The 22,020-nt window shown below is 40.4% G+C and overlaps 1 protein-coding gene across 2 annotated transcripts in view; it reads left to right on the forward strand.

The window, feature by feature from the left end:
* The window catches only part of TOX3 (TOX high mobility group box family member 3), a gene marked incomplete at both ends in the record, with an annotated part of 106,063 nt that overhangs the window by 78,481 nt on the left and 5,562 nt on the right, over nt 1–22,020 (forward strand). The window contains 3 exons of one of the 2 annotated variants that reach the window (XM_080829586.1): nt 2,886–3,140; nt 16,048–16,317; nt 20,362–20,589. In XM_080829586.1, the coding sequence (XP_080685712.1) occupies nt 2,886–3,140; nt 16,048–16,317; nt 20,362–20,589 (753 nt within the window). The remainder of the gene's footprint in view (nt 1–2,885; nt 3,141–16,047; nt 16,318–20,361; nt 20,590–22,020) is intronic. The other variant, XM_080829587.1, reaches the window with a different exon arrangement.

Here is a 22,020-nt window from a genome sequence, read left to right on the forward strand (position 1 = left end):
AGCAGCTGTTCAGAGACAATTTAATTCCAGCTGTGATAATTCACCGTGTCAGACATTGGCTGTTATATGTTGATACAACAGTTCTCGGGATTTGCATTTTTATCAAAAGGAACAAATGTTTTGAACATTTCAGTACAGATGGTATTTAACCATGTACATACTATTTTAACATGTTCAAGGTAAACACTTGAAGAGTCCATATCTGTGAGAAGGAATCATGGAGGCTCTTGATGATGAACCTGATACTGGTCATATGGCAGGGTTGCAAAAGTCTGTCTTTTTTTGTCAGTGGTGGGACCATATGTATTATTGTAGCTTCTCAGACATACCCAGTGTTTGCACTTCCTCTCTTCTCTAAGGAATGCTTAACTTTATTGTTCATATATTACCTCTCTTTAAAAGTGTTTCAGGATCTTAGCATTTTTTTGGTTATTTATGATAATGTCGTTTTATTATATTGTTTTGCTAGGTTATGCTCTAGTAATGGACCCGAGTCTTCCTTAAAATTAATTTTTTTTCAATTACCCCACAGGGACGTATTACACGTAAGACATCTCTCTGTTCCTTAACAAAAATAAAGACAAAAGCCTCTTTAATTTTGACCGCCTAGCAGAAGACATGCTTTACGTTAGAGTTTAAGAACTAATCTTACGCAATGATTTTGCCGTACATCTTTTCTTGAACAAAAAATAAAGCCCAAGTAAATGTTAATGCACCGCATTATAGCATGTGCCTAATTTCCCAATCATTGCATTAAAAGCAAATTTATTTGGTTTTTTAACATTTTAATGAGTGCAAAGTAATTCAGGCAGACTTTAGGTTTGAATGCTGTAAAGTCGAAATTGTGCCTGAAACCAATTCCCTTCCCATAGATACTGCCCTGTAGATAACACCACGGGGACTCAGATACTACGAGTTTGAAATTCACACATTTGCTTTATGTTTTCTGTCTGTGTCATGATTACCCTGACCATTTTTAAAGTACTTTAAATATTTATTGAAATAATATTTCAAGTGTTAATTACAGTGGTAATGAAAACAGCCAAATGCCACATATCAAGAATGAGTGTTTATCCGTATTGTTAATGTGATATGTTAGATTTCATTAAGCAGTAATGGGGTAGCAAATGAGTCACAAATTACAGTTGCATCTGTTACTAGACCACATTAGTGCCAAAGTAACGGCAAATGCCAGCTATAGGGCTATGTTCATTAGCCAACCACGTTTGTGGCCAATCTATCCCTTTGTGTTTGAGAACTCGGGGTACCACAGTCAGACATTGATATCTTTTGGGGGGGTCTGGATTAGAATAAGTATGTCAAAGAGTCTTGTACTCCATCCTGGCTTTCAAATATCTTTTTATGCTCTCATGTTTTGTATATATAGCAAATCTGCTAGGGACCTCAAGATGTTCACTTGTCCCACCGTAGCCTCCCATAGCTTGTGACCTCTTTATTTCTGGGAAGATACAAGTAACAGTGGACAGATTCTATATGCGGAATGGTTTGTTGTTTTTTTTTTTCCTTGAGTTTGTTTCTATTTTCTCATAAGTGATTATTAAGTTATAGCGTCATCAATAGTTTGAGGAGTGATGGTTTGTAGCTCTTAATTAGTTCTCTAAACCAATTGTCGCAGATTCAAATTATCTTGCATCAGTTAATTCTTAAAAAAAAATGCTACTAATAATGAATGATACCTTTGATCCTCTGAGCTAGGAACAAAAAATATCTGACCCCTTCACCCCACCAAAACTAATATCCTGGACCTAGTCTTCTGGCCCAACCCCACCAAATCCAAGTTCTAGTTTAAGAAAGGTGGTTAGCTTGATAGAACATGGCAGCCCTGGTTTGATTCCAAACGCCCAGTTTTCAAACGCTATCTTTAAGACTCGAAGTAGCAATGAAGAGTGTAGTGTTATTATTTACTTAGATCTTGAGAAATAACACTTTTCTGAATAAGTGAGCAACCTCAAATCGATTCAGTACGTCTGTATCAGTGTATTTCTATGCTCATTCTATAGTCTTTTTTGGTTTGGTTTTGTCTTTTTGTTTGTTTTGTTTTAAGTGGAGCCCGACATGAGGCTTGAACTCAAAATCCCGAGATCAAGACTTGAGCTGGGATCAAGACTCCGATGATTAACCAGCTGTGCCCCCCAGGCACCCCTATAGATAGTCTTTCAAAGTTGAAGACTGCCAGAAGTGTTCTGATGAATACATATTAAAATCATCATGAGAGAAAATAACTCTCCTTGTAGTTTAAATAAAAAGCCCTGGGACCTTCTAATATATGCTCCGATAATCCTTATATAAAATTTTGTATTACAAACCGTAACAATTTCCATAGAAGCCTTCGCTGCGCTTGGGAGTAGACCAATAAGGAAATTAAAAAAGCAAACCCCAAATTTAATATTACTTGTTTTATATGTTGTGGCAGAAAGTAAATATGTGTAATGTTCACTTCCGGATTAATGTTGTGTGTGCACACCACAAAATCGTCAGCATTTTATGAAGCATGTGGATAATGTAAGCGGTTTGAGCTGTTTCGCTAACATATCAATAAAGTGGCAATTTGTTATATAGCCAAGTCTAATGTCGCTGATGCTCTCACTAACAACAAAGACAGATGTTGCTAATTAAGTACGCATTAAAAAACTGTTAATACTGATACTCCATTAAAACCATATGATAATGAGACTTAAATCTTTAATCAGAACGATCAGCAAAACTTTATATATGGAAATCTGTGTTTAAGATGTTTTCATTTGAGAAATAAATATTTGGCCTAGCTATGCAGTGTTATCATGCAAAATCTTTCTTTTTCCCTCTAAGGAGAAATAAGACGTAGGAAGAGGATATGAAGATGTCTCTATTTTGTTTCCTTTTAGCAGACATTCCATACGCCAAGCCTTGGGGATGAGGAGTTTGAGATCCCCCCTATCACGCCTCCTCCAGAGTCAGACCCCGCCCTGGGCATGCCCGATGTTCTTCTACCCTTTCAAGGCCTCAGTGATCCATTGCCTTCCCAGGGAAGTGAGTTCACACCCCAGTTTCCCCCTCAAAGCCTGGATCTTCCTTCCATTACAATCTCAAGAAATCTCGTGGAACAAGATGGCGTGCTTCATAGCAGTGGGTTGCATATGGTAGGTGCCACATTTATTGCTTGAAAGTGTTTTTTTAATCGTTTGCACTTCTCATGGTAAAGACCTGAGAATGCGCATTCTGAAACGGGCTTCTGCCCATCTGCCGATGGACCTGAGGATTATTCTTCCCGGTGCCATTTAAACACAGAGGCGAGAGGGATATGGGTTGATTGACGATCACCTGAAGGGGGATGACCCAGCAAGATCCTTCTGATCTGAAATGATTTTCAACAAGTCTGATCCGTTGGTTGGGAAGTAGGCAGTCTTCCTTTGGCTTTGGTCTAACACAGAGATGTACTTGAGTCGAAAGTTTGCCCAGGAGAGATTTTAGAAATGGAGGCCCTTACCGGGTACCTAGGCCTTTGGCATTCGTTGGATTATACCATAATGTTTATGCTACATGATTTGCTCCTACCTCAAATGAAATATCAAACTGTGATACAGAGAAAGGGAAAAAGAATAATTGCTCATAGCCAGCAGAGGAAAACATAGAGTGGGTTATTGTGTGAAATACACCTAATTGTGTTATTTATTGTCATAAACATGGAATGAGGCACTCCAGAGAGCCAAAATCACTAATGCAATAATTTTGGTTCTGTTTTTCTTGGTGTGCAATTATAGTCAGCAATCACCAGAGTAAATCTGCTTAAGTATTTAAAGTCTTCTGCTGGGATTGGTTTTTTCTTCCATCACACTATATATAATACATTTGTGTCTATCTAGGTGAGGTACTAAGCAGACGTCTTAAAACAAGATTAATAGTTTATAGGGCTTTTTTTTTTTTTTTAACCCTGCTAAAATGAAACAGATGTGTTGGTATAACAAAAAACAAATCCTATTTCTTGTTTACATATTTCTCTGCACATTAGGACCATGCCAGTGATGTTTATTGGTTTCATTGTTAATTCCCCAGATAACAACAGATGATTGCAAAATATATAGTGGATTAGCGGCGTAAAGATTCAGCGTGCTCTCTGAGATATAAGATTACTTTCCCAAATAGGATTGCGGCAACATAATTTTCTTTGCTTGTGATCTTTTGTGTTTGAGCTGAACATCAGGGCTGTTATTTTTACTTTTTTTTTTGTCAGAAAAGAATGCAGCGAACAGTCGGGAAGTGGTCATTAAGTATTCATAAACGTCCCTCACCATCGCAAATAATTGTTTCCTGTGGACTTTCTTAACATTTCTGTCCCTTTGACACTGGAATGGAGGGTTCTGTCCTCTGTTCCTCTACAATCAGCCTTGTAGTGCTGTGCCCAGAAACTCATGAAAATAAAAAGGGTGTTTAGTCACCAGGGGAGTTTACCGGGGTTCGCCATTATTCACAGATGCTCAGCGAGGCTCATTTCAGTTGCAGAAATAGTTAAAAGACCATATAATGCATGCTAAAATGTGTATTTTATTAAATTGGTAAATATTTATTAATAATATAAGAATCTGCCTTTAAATTAAACATCTGATGTATTACCTTGCCTTAACGCTCTAAAACTGTTATTGCTGCTATAAAAAAGTGTAAAGGAGGCATTTTGACTATGAAATTTCATTTCATGGTCAATTGAATTTACTATATTGGAAAGAACTAAAGATGGAATCATAAAATAATTATGATATTCACATACACTTAAAGAACAATGCTTTCACGGACTGGCCTTGGGAGAGAGGACTCAATTTTTAATGCTTCTTTTGTAATGTATTGCTAATCACTAAAGCAGTTGAATTATTTCATTGATTTTTAAAAGGAGAAGTGCTTTAGCTAAGTGCAGGCTGTTGTCACGGTACGGACATAGACCTCATCACATTTACGGAGTGCCTTTCTGAAGTTTTGCTGAACCTGAGTGATATTTATTTTGGCTTGAAACAAACTAATCTTGTGTTGAAAATTCTAGTCGGATTTCACCTTGAAGAAATGTCATGGGATTTTAAATCACAAATGTTGGAAAGAATAAAATGTACTTGGACAGAATTATGATGAATACAGTGTGTCGTTGGCTTTGTTCTATGTACTACCTGACATGTTCACCTATAAACTTGAATTCAGAATCGCCAGAGGCATGGTTAAAAATAGGCTATGTCAAGGTTCTTCTAGATCTCCCTCCGGGTACCGAGTTGGCTGGCTTCATCATAATACCCCACAGCAGCTCCTTGGAGATTTGCCTTAGGAAGGTCACCAGAAAAATAATAAATAATACTTTATACATCATGCATTTGCCTTCCCGGTGTGTGCTGGATATTTCAGGATATTTCAGACCTTATCCAAGTAAGAAGTTTTATTATCCAAATGAATATGGCCGTCTGTTAAGGATTGCTGCGGTGAATTAAGACTATCCCAGAAGGAGAGAAGCCAGCTTGTTTATGCTGTATCCAACCAGCTTCTCTTCAGAGCTTCACCGGTTTTCCTTTAGAAAGACTGACAGCTTCGTCACATGACTGATGAGCCGCATTTTTGTTGGCAACAAACACAACGTGTTTATCTTCCTTACCTTTATGCCATTATACGTAAAAACAGAAAGCAGGGAACAAAACAGAAGGGATTAAAAAGAGCCCAGTGATTAGCATTCATATTTCAACATATGCAAAGAATGCCCTCGTAGTCGAAAGCAAATTGTTGAAAAATTGAACGTCCATGCATTTGTGACTTCAAAGAACAACCTTGATTTGCGTGTGTGTGTGTGGGGGGGGGATACGTGTATTTTGAAACAGGACGCGGCTGGCTAGTCAAAACCAACAGTATATTCTGGTTAAAAAAAAAAAAAAATCTCTACCTCTAAGCATTATTGTCAGTACAGATGATCATCTGGAAATTATTTTAATCTCCAAAAGATTGCAATTCTAAAAATCTACAACGTGCGCTCCAAAGGGTTTGGTGGTGTTTTATTTTTTTTTTTTTAACACCTCTCTATAATCTGCCCAGCCTGCTGAGTAGTACTGACATCAGTAGTACATCAATTTCAGAAAGTGGATTATTTTTACTAGACAGCTATTGTGACATATTGGGTCAGTCATAAATGAAAGATATTCATGCAAGCATGCAATACTTGTAATGAAGTCTCACTCTGACCTTCTGTATGATTGATTCTGTAATTTAGTTTTCTGAGGCAGTGCCTGAAATGAAATGAAATCATGTTGAACAAGTTTTGAATACCCACAGTGCACCAGGAGAAGAAAAATCGGCAGCCCTAGAGGCTTGAGAGAGCAGCTGAACGATTTATCTCTGTGCTATTATAGCCTTTGCCAGCGTTCAACATTTCTTTCTTTTTTTTTTTTTTTTTTCTTATTTGGCTTAAGTACTTAATTCTGCAGGTAGCTGTAAATGGGAAAATAAAATGCTGTTCAGATTTAAAATGACAGGACAGGAGTATGTGCAGGGGACTGATAAAATATCTTGAATAGAACTGACCTTTCATGTAGCTGAAAGTTACTGGGGGATTCATCCTCATAATTACCATATAGATTATTTTTATTTCTTTCCTGCAATGAAACATTTCAGAGAGCAGTAGTGCTGATTGAATGAAAATTGAACTTGTTAACATTCTTTTCAGCTTAGCCTGTTGTACATAACAGAAGGTTAGCTTTGATGAATTTCAAAATTCTCTTTGATATCCAAGAAACAGACAGTAAAATAATTGTCTCTAGTCTGATATTTTGTATGCCCCCCAAAAGAGAATTTATAAAACACACTGATAATTCACATACTTTTTCTTTATACATTATATTTCATGTTTAGAGGACTGACATTTTTCTGTTTGAGATTGCTTTGGATTTAATTGTGATACCGCATATTTATAGAAAATGCTACTCTCATTGCTCTGGTCATATCAGACATAGTGTTAGGAAGTTGAAAAGGCAGGAAGTAAGGGAGGCGTATTGGAGTATGGGAGGCTCTGTACCTGTTAAGGAAAAAGAAAAGGAGTGATAAAAGTCCTATAGAAGATATGCACGCAGAGAAGAAAATTAAAAGCTTTTAAAATATTCATAAGATTCTTAAGTCACACTCTGGACAGATACCACTTATAAGCAGAGAAATGGAGCTACAAGCAGAATAACACATCGAAAACTACCAGGCCTGTTTTCAAAGTTTTCCTCGCAATCATTGTTTGTTATGGCTCTAATTTCGAAGTTGAATTATTTTCGTTTTTACAAAATGACTTTCATGCCATTTTTATACTTTAAGAAAAAATCTTACATTTAGAGAAATAGCAGACTTTCAATTAATACATTGTTTTAGCAATGTTGCTTAATGTGTTACAGATAAAACAGTTATTTCATGGGTCATTAATGTGTTTAACGCGTGGAACGTTCTATTAAAACAAGCCCTTATTATTGTTATGCACATGTTCATTGCCATTGTCAACAGAGTCTGCAGAGCTTCATGCCACAGGATAATTACCACGTAGCCATTGGAGGGACTGACAGTCTCTCATACAGATTGAATGATAACAACGAGTTAGATATGTTTTTGGTCCAAGTGATAGTCAAAAAAAGTATTTTTATTCTGAGTCAACAGTAGAAAAGGCGCCAGTTACCTCAACAGAACACCCACTTTGAGTGGAGTGGGACCTATCCGTTTCAAGTCCAAATGTGAGCACATTGAAATGGTATCAACCTTTGGCAGGTATTTGCTGAGACCTACCAAAGTGCCATATATTGTTCTCAATGATTAGAGAGTGATTATCCTGTGTACAAAGTTGCTTTCTCAAATACCAGCGTCTCTTCCAGGTCATCCAAAAACTCGCGGAGTTTGATGACTGCTTTAAAGGTGCTTCTCATCCACACTTTTAACTTAGCAATTACTACACCTTGACCATTGTGTGCCCCAAATACACAGGCCGCAGGCATTTTTATGATCTGCCTTTCTTTGTAGAGCAAATAGCCTTGGCCCATGCATAGCTTAAAATAAATGTTCTTTTTTTCTTTTTAAAGATTTATTTATTTATTTATTTGACAAACAGAGATCACAAGTAGACAGAGAGGCAGGCAGGGAAGCAGGCTCCCTGCTGAGCAGAGAGCCCGATGCAGGGCTGGATCCCAGGACCCTGGGATCATGACCTGAGCCAAAGGCAGAGGCTTTAACCCACTGAGCCACCCAGGTGCCCCTAAAATAAATGTTCTTTATTCTGTCTTTAAAGTTGAGTTAACTTCACGGTCATCCATTAAAAGGTGGAGCGTGTTCCCAACTTCCGCTAACCCTGGTTCGCGTGTGTGCAAAGCGTGACACATGATCACTTGCCTGATTGATAACACTCAAGAAAAAGAATTGTTAGAAAGTCATGCTCTGATTTATTGCCCCGGATCTTGTTTTTAGCCTATATAACCTATAGTCACCTACTATATGGTGATACCGCCAGCACCTCCCAGTGAGTCAGGGACAGGAGAGACAGCATTTTTTACATCGCTCAGATTGCCGAATAAAACTGGCGTGAGGGCTCAGACTTATTGTGTAGAGGGATGAAGGTTATACTCCGTGCTGTTGCCCCATTTCCTTTAATCGTGTTACTTGTCACTCTTTGAAGTGGCCTCCTTTGCCCATACACAGCCTGTCCCCTCCTCTTGCCTGTCTCATGGGTGGCAAGCAGGCTCGCACCTGGAACGGTGTCTGGGCTGGAATACACCAGGCGCTCAATAAGTGTTTTATCTGTTGCATATATGAATGAATGAATGAAAGACAGACTGCATATTTGCTATTAAGAGCATACCTTGACTATTAAGTAAAAATGAACGAGAAGCCGTTTGAGGTATAAACAGCTGTAAACATGGAATTCCTCCTTGAACTTTTCCTTGAGGCCTGAATGAAATCAACAAGGAGCCGACTCCTTGGTAAAAGAAAGGAGTTACGGTGTCTACAGGTGCAATACCAGTAAGTGTTTTAATGGCAAACTCTTGGAAATTTTATTTTGCTAAGAAACTATTAATTAACTTTCAGGAAGACTGTTTTTCACAAAACACTCATGTGTAGGTATGTTTGATTATAACCCTGAGGGTAGCTATTAAGGAAAAATTATCTATTTCAGGGCAGATATTTTGATGAAGTTAAGGTTTGTGGTATGTAGGTCTGTAATTATCCTTGGTATGCATTTGTCATAACGGTGTTTATTTCAGGGTTTACTGGGGTCAGGAATACACTAGCTGGCCGTGACGGTTGATTGTTGTTCATTTGGAGACAAAGTTTTAACATCGCTATAGGACGCAGTAACTTAAATAATTGAGCGTAAAATTACCGACCTGAATTTCATATCTGTAGTTCTCTGATCTTTATTAATACGAAGCAATTTTTATTACTGATAATTGTTTAATTGCTCCATTTCTCAAGAAATATTGATTAAAAAAACCACCCCAGTGCAAATGTGTTTAGTCACACTCGCTAATATATTTGGGTTATTTGCTTCTTAATTAGATGCTATCTTCTGTTATGAAAACCTAACATTGGATCGTTACAGAGAATATTTATTTGTAAACGTGCACAGAAGATGCACATTCGATGTTTAAAAATCTTTTATGGCAAAAATCAACCCAGAAGGAAGTAAGTGACACTGCCATGAGAAAAATACAAATAAAATAGAGTAATCATGTGTGATACCTCAAATAAGGTATCAGTTCGAAAGCCTCTGTCTCGCATTTGCGAAAGAAATCCGAACCCAGTACTCAAGGATGTGTAATTATACACTACTAAGCGTGCAGCACACAGATATTATAAATGCCAATGGGGGAGGGAAAGGGGTTTCACCCATGCACCAAGGAAATGCAATGGAGGACTGGCCCTTGCTCCAGGCCTGGTAGAATAAGAGAGAACAGATTTTAATATGTAGAGGAGGTAGAGTTCTGTTGGCTGAGAAGGTAAGAGCAAACTGCCCATTTCCCACCCAGCCCCCTCCCACCCCCAGAATCCTGACATATCTTTATATGATTCACGTCCAAGGGTAATACCCCACTGTAATTCAGTGAGGACATTTTTCACCTTGCCAATTGCTTTCAGTCTTGTTTAAGTCCAGGAGAAAGTCTCAGTGTGGGGCTAATAAGTCCTCCACACCTCTTTTATCCTTTTTAAATAAGAGAAAGCAGAGGTCTGGCTCAGAGCCTTAGGCAGGCCCCGTATTTAGACAGACTACAACCGTGTTGTTTCCTTTTCTGGGTATTTATTTGGCATTCCGTTGGTCCACGTGCCCCTGGGTTTTAATTTATGCTAGTGATCCAAAGTTTTCCCTTTTCACATAAAATTATTCGGATTTTAACAGTTCACTCAAATAATTAATGTTCAGGAATAAACTGGATCTCAGGCAGTTTAAGAAAATCAGGGACCACTACCAGAAATATCCATTCCATGGTTTCCTGCTTTAAGAAAAAAAGACAGAGAGAGGCTCTTACCAGGTGGAGAGGGAAGGACGTGTCAGCTGGGCACTCTCTGCACCAAGATGTGTGCAGACCATCAAAGCTTTGTTGAATTGTACTTACGGCCAACTAGAAGGCAGTGTGCCTCCTATGATCTTGTGAAGTCCATGGCCTGCCCATTCAGAAAGACTTGGGTCGTCTTCAAAATGTAGGTTTAAGTGTTAGGATATATATTTATATTACTTATATTATAATCCAATAGCCCACCATTGATTTAGATGGGTTGCCCTGGAGGGGCGATCAGTTAATATCTATTGGAATAAATAACCCTGCTAGTTAGATAACCACCCTTTATACTTACCGTGACATCTGTCTACACTCTGAATAATATGCAGACTTCCTAGGATACACTACAAGGCTTGTCGTCTTATGGCTATTCCTTGCCTCTCCAGTTTCATAGCTACTCCTGCTTTTCCTGGCCCGGTGACACTGGCCTCTCCTTTACTTCTGCGTGCACCGGGCCTTTACACATATTCTTCTCTGCCTTGGATGCTCTTCCCTCTTTACACATATTCTTCTCTGCCTTGGATGCTCTTCCCTCTTTTCTAGCTAAGTAGTTTCTACTCTCCCTTTTCACCTTGGCTCTAGTGGGCCACCTCCTCGGGAAGCATTCCCAGATGACCCCACCTTGCACAATGGGTCATCTGGGAATGGCTCGTTCCCACTTCTCCGATCCATTGCATTGCCCTCTTCACCTGGCCCACCCTGCTCCCATCTGTACCGGCATCCTTTCCATTTCTCGGGCATGCCAAGCTTTCTCCTGCCTCAGACTTTGCACACGCTGTTCCCTCTGCCTGGAACATGATTTCTTTCCCCTCTTTTCCTGGTTGGCTCCTCCTCTTCCTCCACACCCAAGATGTCTTATAACATCAGAGGACAGAGTGAGACCAAGGAAAGAAGGAGTTTTTTCCCAAAGGATGAACAGTTTAGGAAATGATACAAGAGAACTCTAGATAGAAAATTTAATTGTGAAAGCTAGCATTCAGCTCTTACGTCGGACATAATCATGGCAATCTCTTAGAACCCACTAGTTGCTTTGCCTTTCAGTGATCGTGGGTAAGTCTTTTAAGACTGAATTCTAATAGGGGAGAGGTTATGATTTTCAAAAATGCATTAAATCTCTTAGGGCTTTATCGATGGTTATATATTTCCTTTTCTGTCATGACTACTAGGAGAAATTGCAAGCTGTTTTTGAGGAGTAGATCTGAATTCTTCTTGCCTGTGCTTTGTCAATCTATTAATCCATTCTAAATTATGTTTAACTCGGGTGGTGTTTAAAAGAATCATATGCTGGTTTTCTAGTTTTCAAGGATTTGAGCAATCGGTCTATTGGTTTCTCTGGCCTGGCACATAACAGGTGCTCAGTAAGTACCTTTGAACTGAGCTGACATCTTTCTTTAAATGGAAATCCTAAGATCAAAGGAAGTGTCTTTCAAAGGTTACCCTTTTTTATGGAAAACGATTGGAACTGTTAAGAGTCTCCAACTTCCCCAAGGTAGTTGTGAATAATTGGCAGCCCTAAAGGAACTTGAATTTCTAAAAAGACCCTTTTACCATTAATCTCCTCATCCTGTAACCCTCACGCATAGGAAGTTATTATGGGACAGCTGTGGACCATGGCAAAAGCTAGCACATTTTGATGCATCAGTGATGTGGTCAGGGGTTCCTTGAAAAGACTTCAGAGGCTCTCGGAGTGTTGTCCCATGGGAGGTCAGAAAGATGGGGCCACATGTTTGCAGATGTGAAGGCTCTAAGCTGTGTCAGGCCTGGGCCCTACCACCAGTATGCTTCATGAGTGGTGTTCCCCTGTCCCCACTGCAGAACATCCCCATTATTTCTCTCTCTCTCTTTTTTAAAGTGAAATGTTACAAGCATGCTCAACTTATAAAATAAATGAATACAGAGTGCTTTCATTGAAGGGCAGGGTGGGGAGGTGATGGTGGTAGAGAGCTTGGGGCCCCATTCATCTCTCTCTGTCAACACATGCCTCCACCAGTGGGCCATGGCTCCCTAGAGCACAGTTTTCCCATCACCCTAGCTCCACGACATTGCACAAAGAGGCTAGAAAGAGCTGATGAAGCCAAGAAAACTTACTTTCTGGCCTTCCGTTTGATGATGAGATTCATCTGGAATGCTGTAGATGTGGGACAAGTCAATCAAGTATCTGTATGTGTTGATTTTCATAGGTATTGGGGCAAAGCAACTTCTATGTTAATGAGAAAGTTGCATAAATCAGATCATTGTATCTCCCTGTCATGCCAGTCAGCTAATTTATTCTTTTACAGTCCAAATTAAAATACTTAATTCAAATGGACTCTGGAAGTTGCTTGTAAACACTTAAAACATCTAGATTTAAATAAGTCTGAAAGGACTTTTTTTTTTTTTAGATTTTATTTATTTGACAGACAGAGATCACAAGTAGGCAGAGAGGCAGGTAGAGAGAGAGAGGAAGGGAAGCAGGCTCCCCGCTGAGCAGAGAGCCCGATGCGGGGCTCGATCCCAGGACCCTGAGATCATGACCTGAGCCGAAGGCAGAGGCTGTGACCCACTGAGCCACCCAGGCGCCCCTGAAAGGACTTCTCAAGTGCATTCTGAAGAACATATATGGAGTAGAATGAAGAATAAGATAGCTTAAGGGGTGCCTGGCTGCCTCAGTCAGTAAAGCATGTGACTCTTGATCTTGGGGTTGTGAGTTCAAGCCCCACGTTGGGCATGGGGCCTACTTAAAAAATAATAGTAAAACTTAGAAAAAAATAAAAAGAAGAGGGTAGCTTAATTGCCAGTGGTTGGAGGGTGGAAGTGATGTAAGCCAGCAATGGTGGAACTTCAACAGAACACGGAAGGGTAAGGACGCCTGGGTGGCTCAGTGGGTTAAGCGTCTGCCTTCGGTTCAGGTCCTTATCCCAGGGTCCTGGGATCGAGCCCCACATGGGGCTCTCTGCTCAGCAGGGAGCCTGCTTCCCTTCCTCTCCCTCTGCCTGTCTCTCTGCCTACTTGTGATCTCTGTCTTTCAAATAAATAAATAAAATCTTTAAAAAAAAAAAAAGTCTTGAAAAGAACATGGAAGAGTAGACAGCTCAAATTTTTGAGGAGAAAAAGCTAAACGAGTAGTAGAATGCTAATCAAAAAAAAAAAAAAAAGAGGACAAACCGATAATATAAAATCCACTTTTGTGATAAAAGTCTGCAGAGGAACACCTGCCAATAGAATGTGATATTTTAGGAACAGTGGAAGAGGATATCGATACTGTCAGTGAGACAGAAGAGTGCGATTGTTCTAGTACATGTGACACGTTTCTCCCGGGATGGCAACAGCAATTTACTAACTCAAACTATTTAGGAATGGTAAGTTTGTATATTTAAGATGTAACCCTAGTGATTAGCTATTCTGTTTTAATGGCTCATTGCTCTTTTTAGCTTTTCTTGACTCAAGTATTTTAGGGTTTTTGATTCATTTTGTGTTTTTATAAACGGAAGCATTTAAGATGCTCTTCTCGTCACCGTTCCAGTTCTACCCCTTATAATATAACCATTGTTAAAAGTTTAGATACTCCTTTTTTTTTTTAAGATTTTATTTATTTATTTGACAGAGAGAGAGATCACAAGGAGGCAGAGGCAGGCAGAGAGAGGGGGGAAGCAGGCTCCCCCACTGAGCAGAGAGCCCGACGCGGGGCTCGATCCCAGGACCCTGAGATCATGACCTGAGCCGAAGGCAGAGGCTTAACCCACTGAGCCACCCAGGTGCCCCTAGATACTTCTTTAAAACAAACAAAACAAAACAAAACAAAAAAAAGAGAGGGGCTATACTCTGTAATTATTTTACAACTCATTTTTTTTCAATTATGATAGCTGGGATATCACTCTAGGTCACTGGTTCTCAGGTGGGAGAATTTTGACCCTCAAGGGAAAAGTCTGGAGTATTCGTGATTGCCATGACTGGTGGGGAGGGAGAAGTTGCTACTGGCATCTAATAGAGGCCAGGGTTGCGGTCAACATCCCGCAAGGCAAAGGACAGCCCCACAACAAAGAATTATCTGGTTCAAAATGTCAATAGAACCAAGATTGGAAACCCTGTTCTAAGTCAATACACATAAATCTAATTCATTATTTTAAAAAGCCTCATAATACTTTGTAGTATGGTAGATCATAATTTATTCAACTAGCTTCCTATTGATAGCTATGGCTTCTTACTTAGTGGCGTTTATATATTTAATATTAAGAAACCAAATGTTCCAATTTAGATATTTACAACTCATTTTGTTGCTTCTTTAAAAAGCAAAAATAAGTTACTGGAAAGACTCAAAAGAAGAACACTTAAAAATTTGTAGGCTTGGGGCGCCTGGGTGGCTCCGTGGGTTAAGCCTCTGTCTTTGGCTCGGGTCATGATCCCAGGGTCCTGGGATCGAGCCCCACATCGGGCTCTCTGCTCCGTGGAGAGCCTGCTTTCTCCTCTCTCTCTGCCTGCCTCTCTGCCTACTTGTGATCTCTGTCTGTCAAATAAATAAAATCTTTAAAAAAAAAAATTTTGTAGGCTTGTGTATAAAATTGGATTCTGGGTCACTGTGAGTCAAGAGAATTTGGTTTCAGTAAAAATCACAGAATCACACTAAATGACAAGTCTTAAAGTAAGTTGTTTAAAAGCATGTCTTCATTTTTTTGATTCTTTGGAATTAAAAAAAGAAGCAGCGGCAACAACTCTACAGCCTTTTACATGACTGCCAAAAACAGAAGGCTACTTTTGAAGGGACTGCTGTAATTTTCAGAGAAGTTAATTCTGATGATCTCTACCTCCTCCTTATACATATTTTTGAAATCCATTAGCCCATTAAATCATGGCGGGTTGAAGGAAAGAAAACAAGGCAGGTTTAAGAAGAAGAAAGTGATATCCAATTCCAAAGACATTGAATGACTTCCAGATGCCCCTGACAATGTAATTCAGAATTGGAATGACCCTCTGGTTAACCACAGAGGGTTTTATAGAAAGGGTGCCCTGAAGCAAACAGATGTTGGCTCTGTGCTTCCCTAAGCCCGTCCTCTCTACATGTCAGATGCATTCCCGGAAGGATAAAATAAAGACTGGATTCACCTTCCCTCACAGAGCTGGGTCAAGGGGAATGGAGCTAGAAAGTGTGTGTGAGAAGGATGGAGGACTAGACCAACTGCTGAGCCACAAAGGCCCGAGCCTCTGCTTCAACCCTTTCTTATCCATTTCCTCAATAAGAAACAAGAGTTGGAAGTTTTCTTTCGTTGCCAGGTCTTTTATTAAATTTCCTTTAAAAGTCATCCAGTGACAGTTCTAGAGTGTAATAGACTAATGAGGCTGGACCACTTGGGCTTTGTGCTTTGGACCTTTCAACTTTTGGGGCATGAGTCCTTAGAGTTAATGAACAAGGACCATAATCCTGGAGTAGGTCAGACCTATCTAAGGAAACAGTGCTAACATTTTCAGCTTGTTGATATTTGGGAAAATTAAGATCTCCGCCCCCCCCCCCCACCACCACCATTGTCTGTTGTCTTTTTAGGACCAGAGCCACACACAAGTGCCCCAGTACCGTCAGGATCACTCCTTGATCATGAGGTCCATCGTCCACATGACTGATGCTGCTCGCTCTGGGATCATGCCTCCCACTCAGCTCACCACCATCAACCAGTCTCAGCTCAGCGCCCAGTTGGGGTTGAATTTGGGAGGTGCCAGTATGCCACACACGTCTCCTTCACCACCAGCGAGCAAGTCTGCAACCCCTTCCCCTTCTAGCTCCATCAATGAAGAGGATGCTGATGAATCCAACAGAGTAAGTTGACTGACTGCCTTCGTTATGTCACTACCTAAGAATTTGGAATCACCCCATGCTGTGTCTTTGAATTTCACTCACGGTATTACTTTCTTTCTGCATTTGGCTAGCATTTAAATCCATGGCAGTTTAACTTTTTTCTTCTCTCTTTTGCTTACTTGTTTTCTGTGAAAAAGTGTATTCCACTGAAAATTGGGAGATCTGGCTTCTCCTACTGGTTATAAGGCATTGAAATGTCACTTAAGTCTCGTAGGCATGATTTTCCCATTCTGCGGAAGGGAGGACTTCCACTAGATTCCCCAGGAGTTCTGAAGTGCTCTGCTTCTAAGTTAATCTTCATGTGGATAAGTTTCATCCAGTTAGTTGGCTGAGCCACTGTCATATTTGACAGCCTTACACCTTCTATGTTTATCACTTAGTAAGTTCTAATCGTTCCACATCTCTGCTTTTGTCATGGAGAATGATAATTCAAATATACATGGTTTGAAATCAAAACTTAATTTCAGGGAGGACTTTTCTGAATGCTTAGAAAGGTATTCTGTTTCATTAAAGTTACCTGTCTTAGGTACATTCCTTTTTCATCATATTTTGTACACCTACTCTGTGCTTGGCCTTTTACTTGGTGATATAAAGATTTATAAGAGAATTACTACCTGGGGGACTCCCCACTGGGGATGAAAAGCAATGTTTAATACTAGCTCCAGATGTGATTAGAGGTATAATTGATGTATCTTGGTGTGCTAAGATTGTAATCGATTCTGCTTGGGAGAGTGATTTGAGGAAGACTTTATTGAGAAGGTGATATTTGAATTGGGTCTAAGAGGATACATAAAAGTTTGTGAGGCAGAAGAGAGAGGCCAGCATTCTGGTCGAGGGAGCAGTGGAAGTACACGTCAATTTATGAGTACCATGAACAGTTTGATGTGGGGAGGAAAGAAAGAGGAATTGAAGAAAGCAGTCGCTGAAATGTGGTAGCCTTTCTCATGCAGGTAGTTGAGAGCTGATTAATTATTTGCATAGAGGAGGGGCATAAGCAACTTATGCTTTAGAAAGATGGCTTTGGCTGTGTAGAGAATGTATTACAGAGGGAGGGACTGGAGGAAAGGAAAATGATCAACAGTTGCTATGAAGTGTTTCCTTTTAGCCAAGGAAGGAAGGGACAGGAGGTACCAGATTAGCGAGACTTGTGAGTAAGAGGGAGAATCATGAGGTGTCGGTAATCCACTGGGATTTGAAGGCATGAAAGATAAATGGGATTTTAGTATGAGAGCCAGCAAGGATTATTAGGGAATGAGAGAATTGGCCCAGAAAGAGGAGTGTTACTTTTTCTCCCATGGAGAAGATGAGAGTTTGGCATGGGCTGGGTTGAAGTCAAAGCAGCCATGTTTGAGTCTAGAACTCAGTTCATGGGGGTGTGGGACTACACATTTGGGGACCATCAGCACCTAGATGTGAAGATATGGAAGTAATCGGGATTTCTCAGTGTGTGTAAGGAACAAGTCAAGGCCAGAGCCCTGGACATCATTTATTTTTAAGTAGCAAATGGCAGAAGAGGAACTAGAGAGGGTTGAGAGTGAGGAAGAGGAGGGAAGGGAGGTAAGACTATATTGCAGGGATTGGGAGAAGAAGGGTTTGATCTGTCCTGACACATTAGCACCCCCTGGACATGTTAGCACCTCAACTGGACATGTTAGCACCCTGCTGGACACAGATTGGGTCAACGCATTAATGCATGAACAGTCTCTGCTCACAGATTTCTTTGAAGGTGACCTGAGAACAATGATTATGTGAAAAAGGCCCCGCTAAGTTACAGCTGGCCAGGACACAATTCACATGGATTCCTCTCATTTCACTCACATTGCCACAGATCTTCTACTCGCTTTTGTACCACTCTGAAATTGTCCTGGCTAAGGAGAACCTTATCCCCGACTCCTCGCTTACTCCGTTGTAAGCAAGGGTCTAGGTTTTGTGTAAAGGCACAGAATCCAATTGGTTATCTTCCAAGCACCTGAGCTGAGAAAGAAAGATTAAAATCATCATTGAGGGTAAACTCTTTCTCCACCTTCCCCTTTCCCCAACGCTCAGGTTTCTTTTGGAGAATTAATTCTGAGCTTTTGTTTAAACTGTGAGATTCTTCATTTCAGGTTTACTCTTCAAAGGTAATGATGATTAGGGCAAGTCATGGTTGTCCAAGGGAAATATCAAAGGTTGTCACCATTGGAATGCTGGTTTACAGAGAGAGAGATCGAGCTGTTTTTCTTTTGGAAAGGCTGCCCTGAAAATTACTCTCACCTTGCCATCAGTTGGGGCATTGTTGGTGCCAACAGTGCCAACTTTTCTTCCAGGAAAACAGTATAGTTGTTGGATTCAATTAGAAAAATCTATGTCTCTCTCTCTCTCTCTTTTTTTTTTCCTGTGGGGCTAAAGTGGTATTTTTCACTGAAGGAAAACTTGGCCCCTGTTGAATCTCTAACTGAAACGCATCCGAGTCTCTTACAAGTTCAGATTCATTAACTAGAAATAAACAAGACTCACTTATCCTGAGAATTTAGAGGAAAAAAAAAAGACCATTGAAAATGATTGAATTAATCATGAGTTATGAAAGGTGGCACTTTGGAGGAGAGTTGAGATGTGGCTTACCACCATTGGAGGTGTGTAAACTACTTGTGTGAAGTACACAGTTGTTATGACTCGAGGGGGGGTTCACGGAGAAGTAGGCTTGTGGCTCCCCCCGCATCTTGAGGGTCCAGAGCAGAGACAAGTTACTTAACAGTCTTCTCCTTAAGAATTTTAGTAATCGGATTAAGTTCCAAATGACACTCATTCAGGAGGTAATGATACTCTTGGAAAATTTGAATTTAGGATTCGAGACTCAAGGCCATTGAAAACCAATCTGTTAGTAACTTGAGTCTATCTCTGTTGATCTTCCCTACGGCTGGCTTTTAAAACCGATTTTGTCACACATTTCAGCTTTCCCGGTGAAGTTAGCTACAAAATGATCTTCAGTTCAGTCCTGTTGTAATCTAGGGAGAGAATGCAAAGGCTGATAAATTTTTCCTCCTGCCTCTCTAATAAGCGTATTATATGATCACTGAAATTAGATGATGGTAGCAGCAGGTGAATCCGGAGCTCCATGGTATATGAACGTGGGGAGTTATACCCAGGTCATTTCTGTGGCCTTGATCTCAGAGCGTACCTATGGTAAATAAGTATGAGGCACTTACTGTCCCTGGGGCAGTCGGCTTCTGAACAGAGTTACTTTCTGTGGGACAATTTTCTTATCGGTCTTCTTTCCAGCCTTGGTGACTTTAACAATCATTGTACTCTTAGAGGTTTTTAATTTTAATGAAGAAAATTTCCTCTCTATCTCCAGTTAAAGGAATTTTGACATTTTTTATAGTTCTTGTTAGCCTATGGTTTCGAAAGTTATCATGACTTAAACAAATAAAGATGACTTTTCTCTTATTGTGCAAGCTCGGGGATTGTAGCTAATTTCCGCTAGTTTCAGGAGACCCATGAACAAGGTAACATTCTGGTAAAATAAAAAAAATGAAGCTTGGCGAAAATCGATTCACGTGACTATGGCCAGGGACCTCATTTAAAATATCTGGATAAGATCAACATCCCGAATTACTTACAGTTACTTCTAAAGTCTCTGAAAATGTAAAATATTGTATGTGTACACATGGGATGCATACACACACACACACACACACACACACACACACGTGCACACATACGCACGCGCATCTTTGCCTGGTACAGAGACTGTTCTGTTTTTCATTACTCATAATTGCTATTTAGAGCATATGTTGTGAATGTATTGAAGATACTTCTGGGTCTCATTAATCAATGTTCTAAATGCTAATCTCTGCTGTCCAGTTAACTCTAAGAAAACTCACCCCTCCCCTGCTTTTGCTGGGGATTCCTCTATTGATGAATCAGCTGAACAAAACCTTCACAGTACAGTTGCGGACCTGGGTAGGTCTTGCCACCTTCTCTGCAAGGACATTCGAGGCAGTGAATTTTCTTCCTGCTTTGCAGGCCATTGGAGAGAAAAGAGCTGCTCCAGATTCTGGCAAGAAGCCCAAGACTCCAAAGAAAAAGAAAAAGAAAGACCCCAACGAGCCCCAGAAGCCGGTGTCAGCATATGCCCTGTTTTTCAGGGACACACAGGCTGCAATTAAAGGGCAAAACCCCAATGCCACTTTTGGAGAGGTCTCAAAAATCGTGGCGTCCATGTGGGACAGCCTTGGAGAAGAACAAAAGCAGGTGAGGTGAAGACCCAGCACGGCCATATAGGAAAAAAGTCACCAGAGTATTTCCTGGACTTTCTTCCTTTCCTTTCCTTGTCTTTTCTTGTCTTTTCTTTCTTTCTTTCTTTCTTTCTTTCTTTCTTTCTTTCTTTCTTTCAAGATTTTATTTATTTATTTATTTGAGAGAGAAAGAGAGCACGAACGGAGGGCAGAGGGAGCAAAGGGAAGAGGGAGAAGCAGACTCGCCACTGATCAGGAGGCCCCATGTGGACTTGATTCTAAGACCCTGGGATCATGACCTGAGGCAAAGGCAGACGCTTAACTGAAGCCTGAGCCACCCAGGCGCCCCTCTTATATCTTTCCTGCATGAACGTTCACTTAATATGACTGTTTCTCATCAAGGTCTTTCTGAGCTATGGAATTTAGAAACACAGTTGAGTAAATCCCAGCCCCTCCCCAGTTATATGGATTTCTCAGTCCCCCTTAAGGGTGCGTGTTCAGAACCCATTCAGAGGAGAAATGGGGAAATTCAGGTGGCATCCTGCACACCTAAATTTTGATGAACATCTTTTCATTTTAAGTAATGTGAAATTTGCCCCCTTTGTTTAGAAAGGGCACTATGAAGGAGTTAGATACATCCCACTTGCCTTTGCTTTGATCATCTGTCCAAACCCTTATGCCGTCCTGGTGGGTCTCCAAACTTTGAACCCACCTCCGCGAGTCTCACTACCATCACTGGGCATTTGAAATTTTATTCCAAGGTCATTGAAAAGCTCGGCCATATGAGAGGTATTGAGTGATTAGCCAAGCTGGCAGGAGATACTTCCTTAGGGTCTGGTCTCCTGGGCCTCCCCTTACAGTATCTCTGCCACAAACAGAGAAGAAGAATGGCTTCCTTGCTCCTTGCGTAAAACTCCCAATGACCATTAGTAGGAATGGATGTTCCATGTCCTCAGATGACTGGACCTCTCTTAGTAATAAAATAGAATCACCATCTCAGAAATGAAGACGGGGGGAAAATCCTTGATTTTTCTTTACAAATCATGACCTCGTTCCTACTAGCTTGGGATGGTGCAGTGCAGCTGTAGAATTTGACCATTTATTGTTGTATGTGGCACACTGATTTTCTGTCCCCGACATGTAATCCTAAGGGGACTGGCAGACTCCTACCTCTTTTATCTCTGGAAAGATGGTTGCACTTTGGTCTAACAGACGGCCATCAGACACCGTTAAGAAAAGGAAGTGCCCATCACGTTTAATATATTGGGACTTGTTTAAGTAACTCACTGTCCTCACTAATGGAAATTTCTCATTCCTGACTTTTTTTTTTCCTTCCAAAGAAACCCAAGGTGGTTTCATCTTTTCTCTTGTGCCTTCACAACACCGTACCTGTTATGGTTGGTCTTTAAATCCTCTGATTTGGTGCTGGTTAGAAATGCGTGTGAGG

The sequence above is a fragment of the Martes martes genome (genome assembly GCF_963455335.1).
Source record: "Martes martes genome assembly, chromosome: 17".
NCBI lineage: Eukaryota > Metazoa > Chordata > Mammalia > Carnivora > Mustelidae > Martes > Martes martes.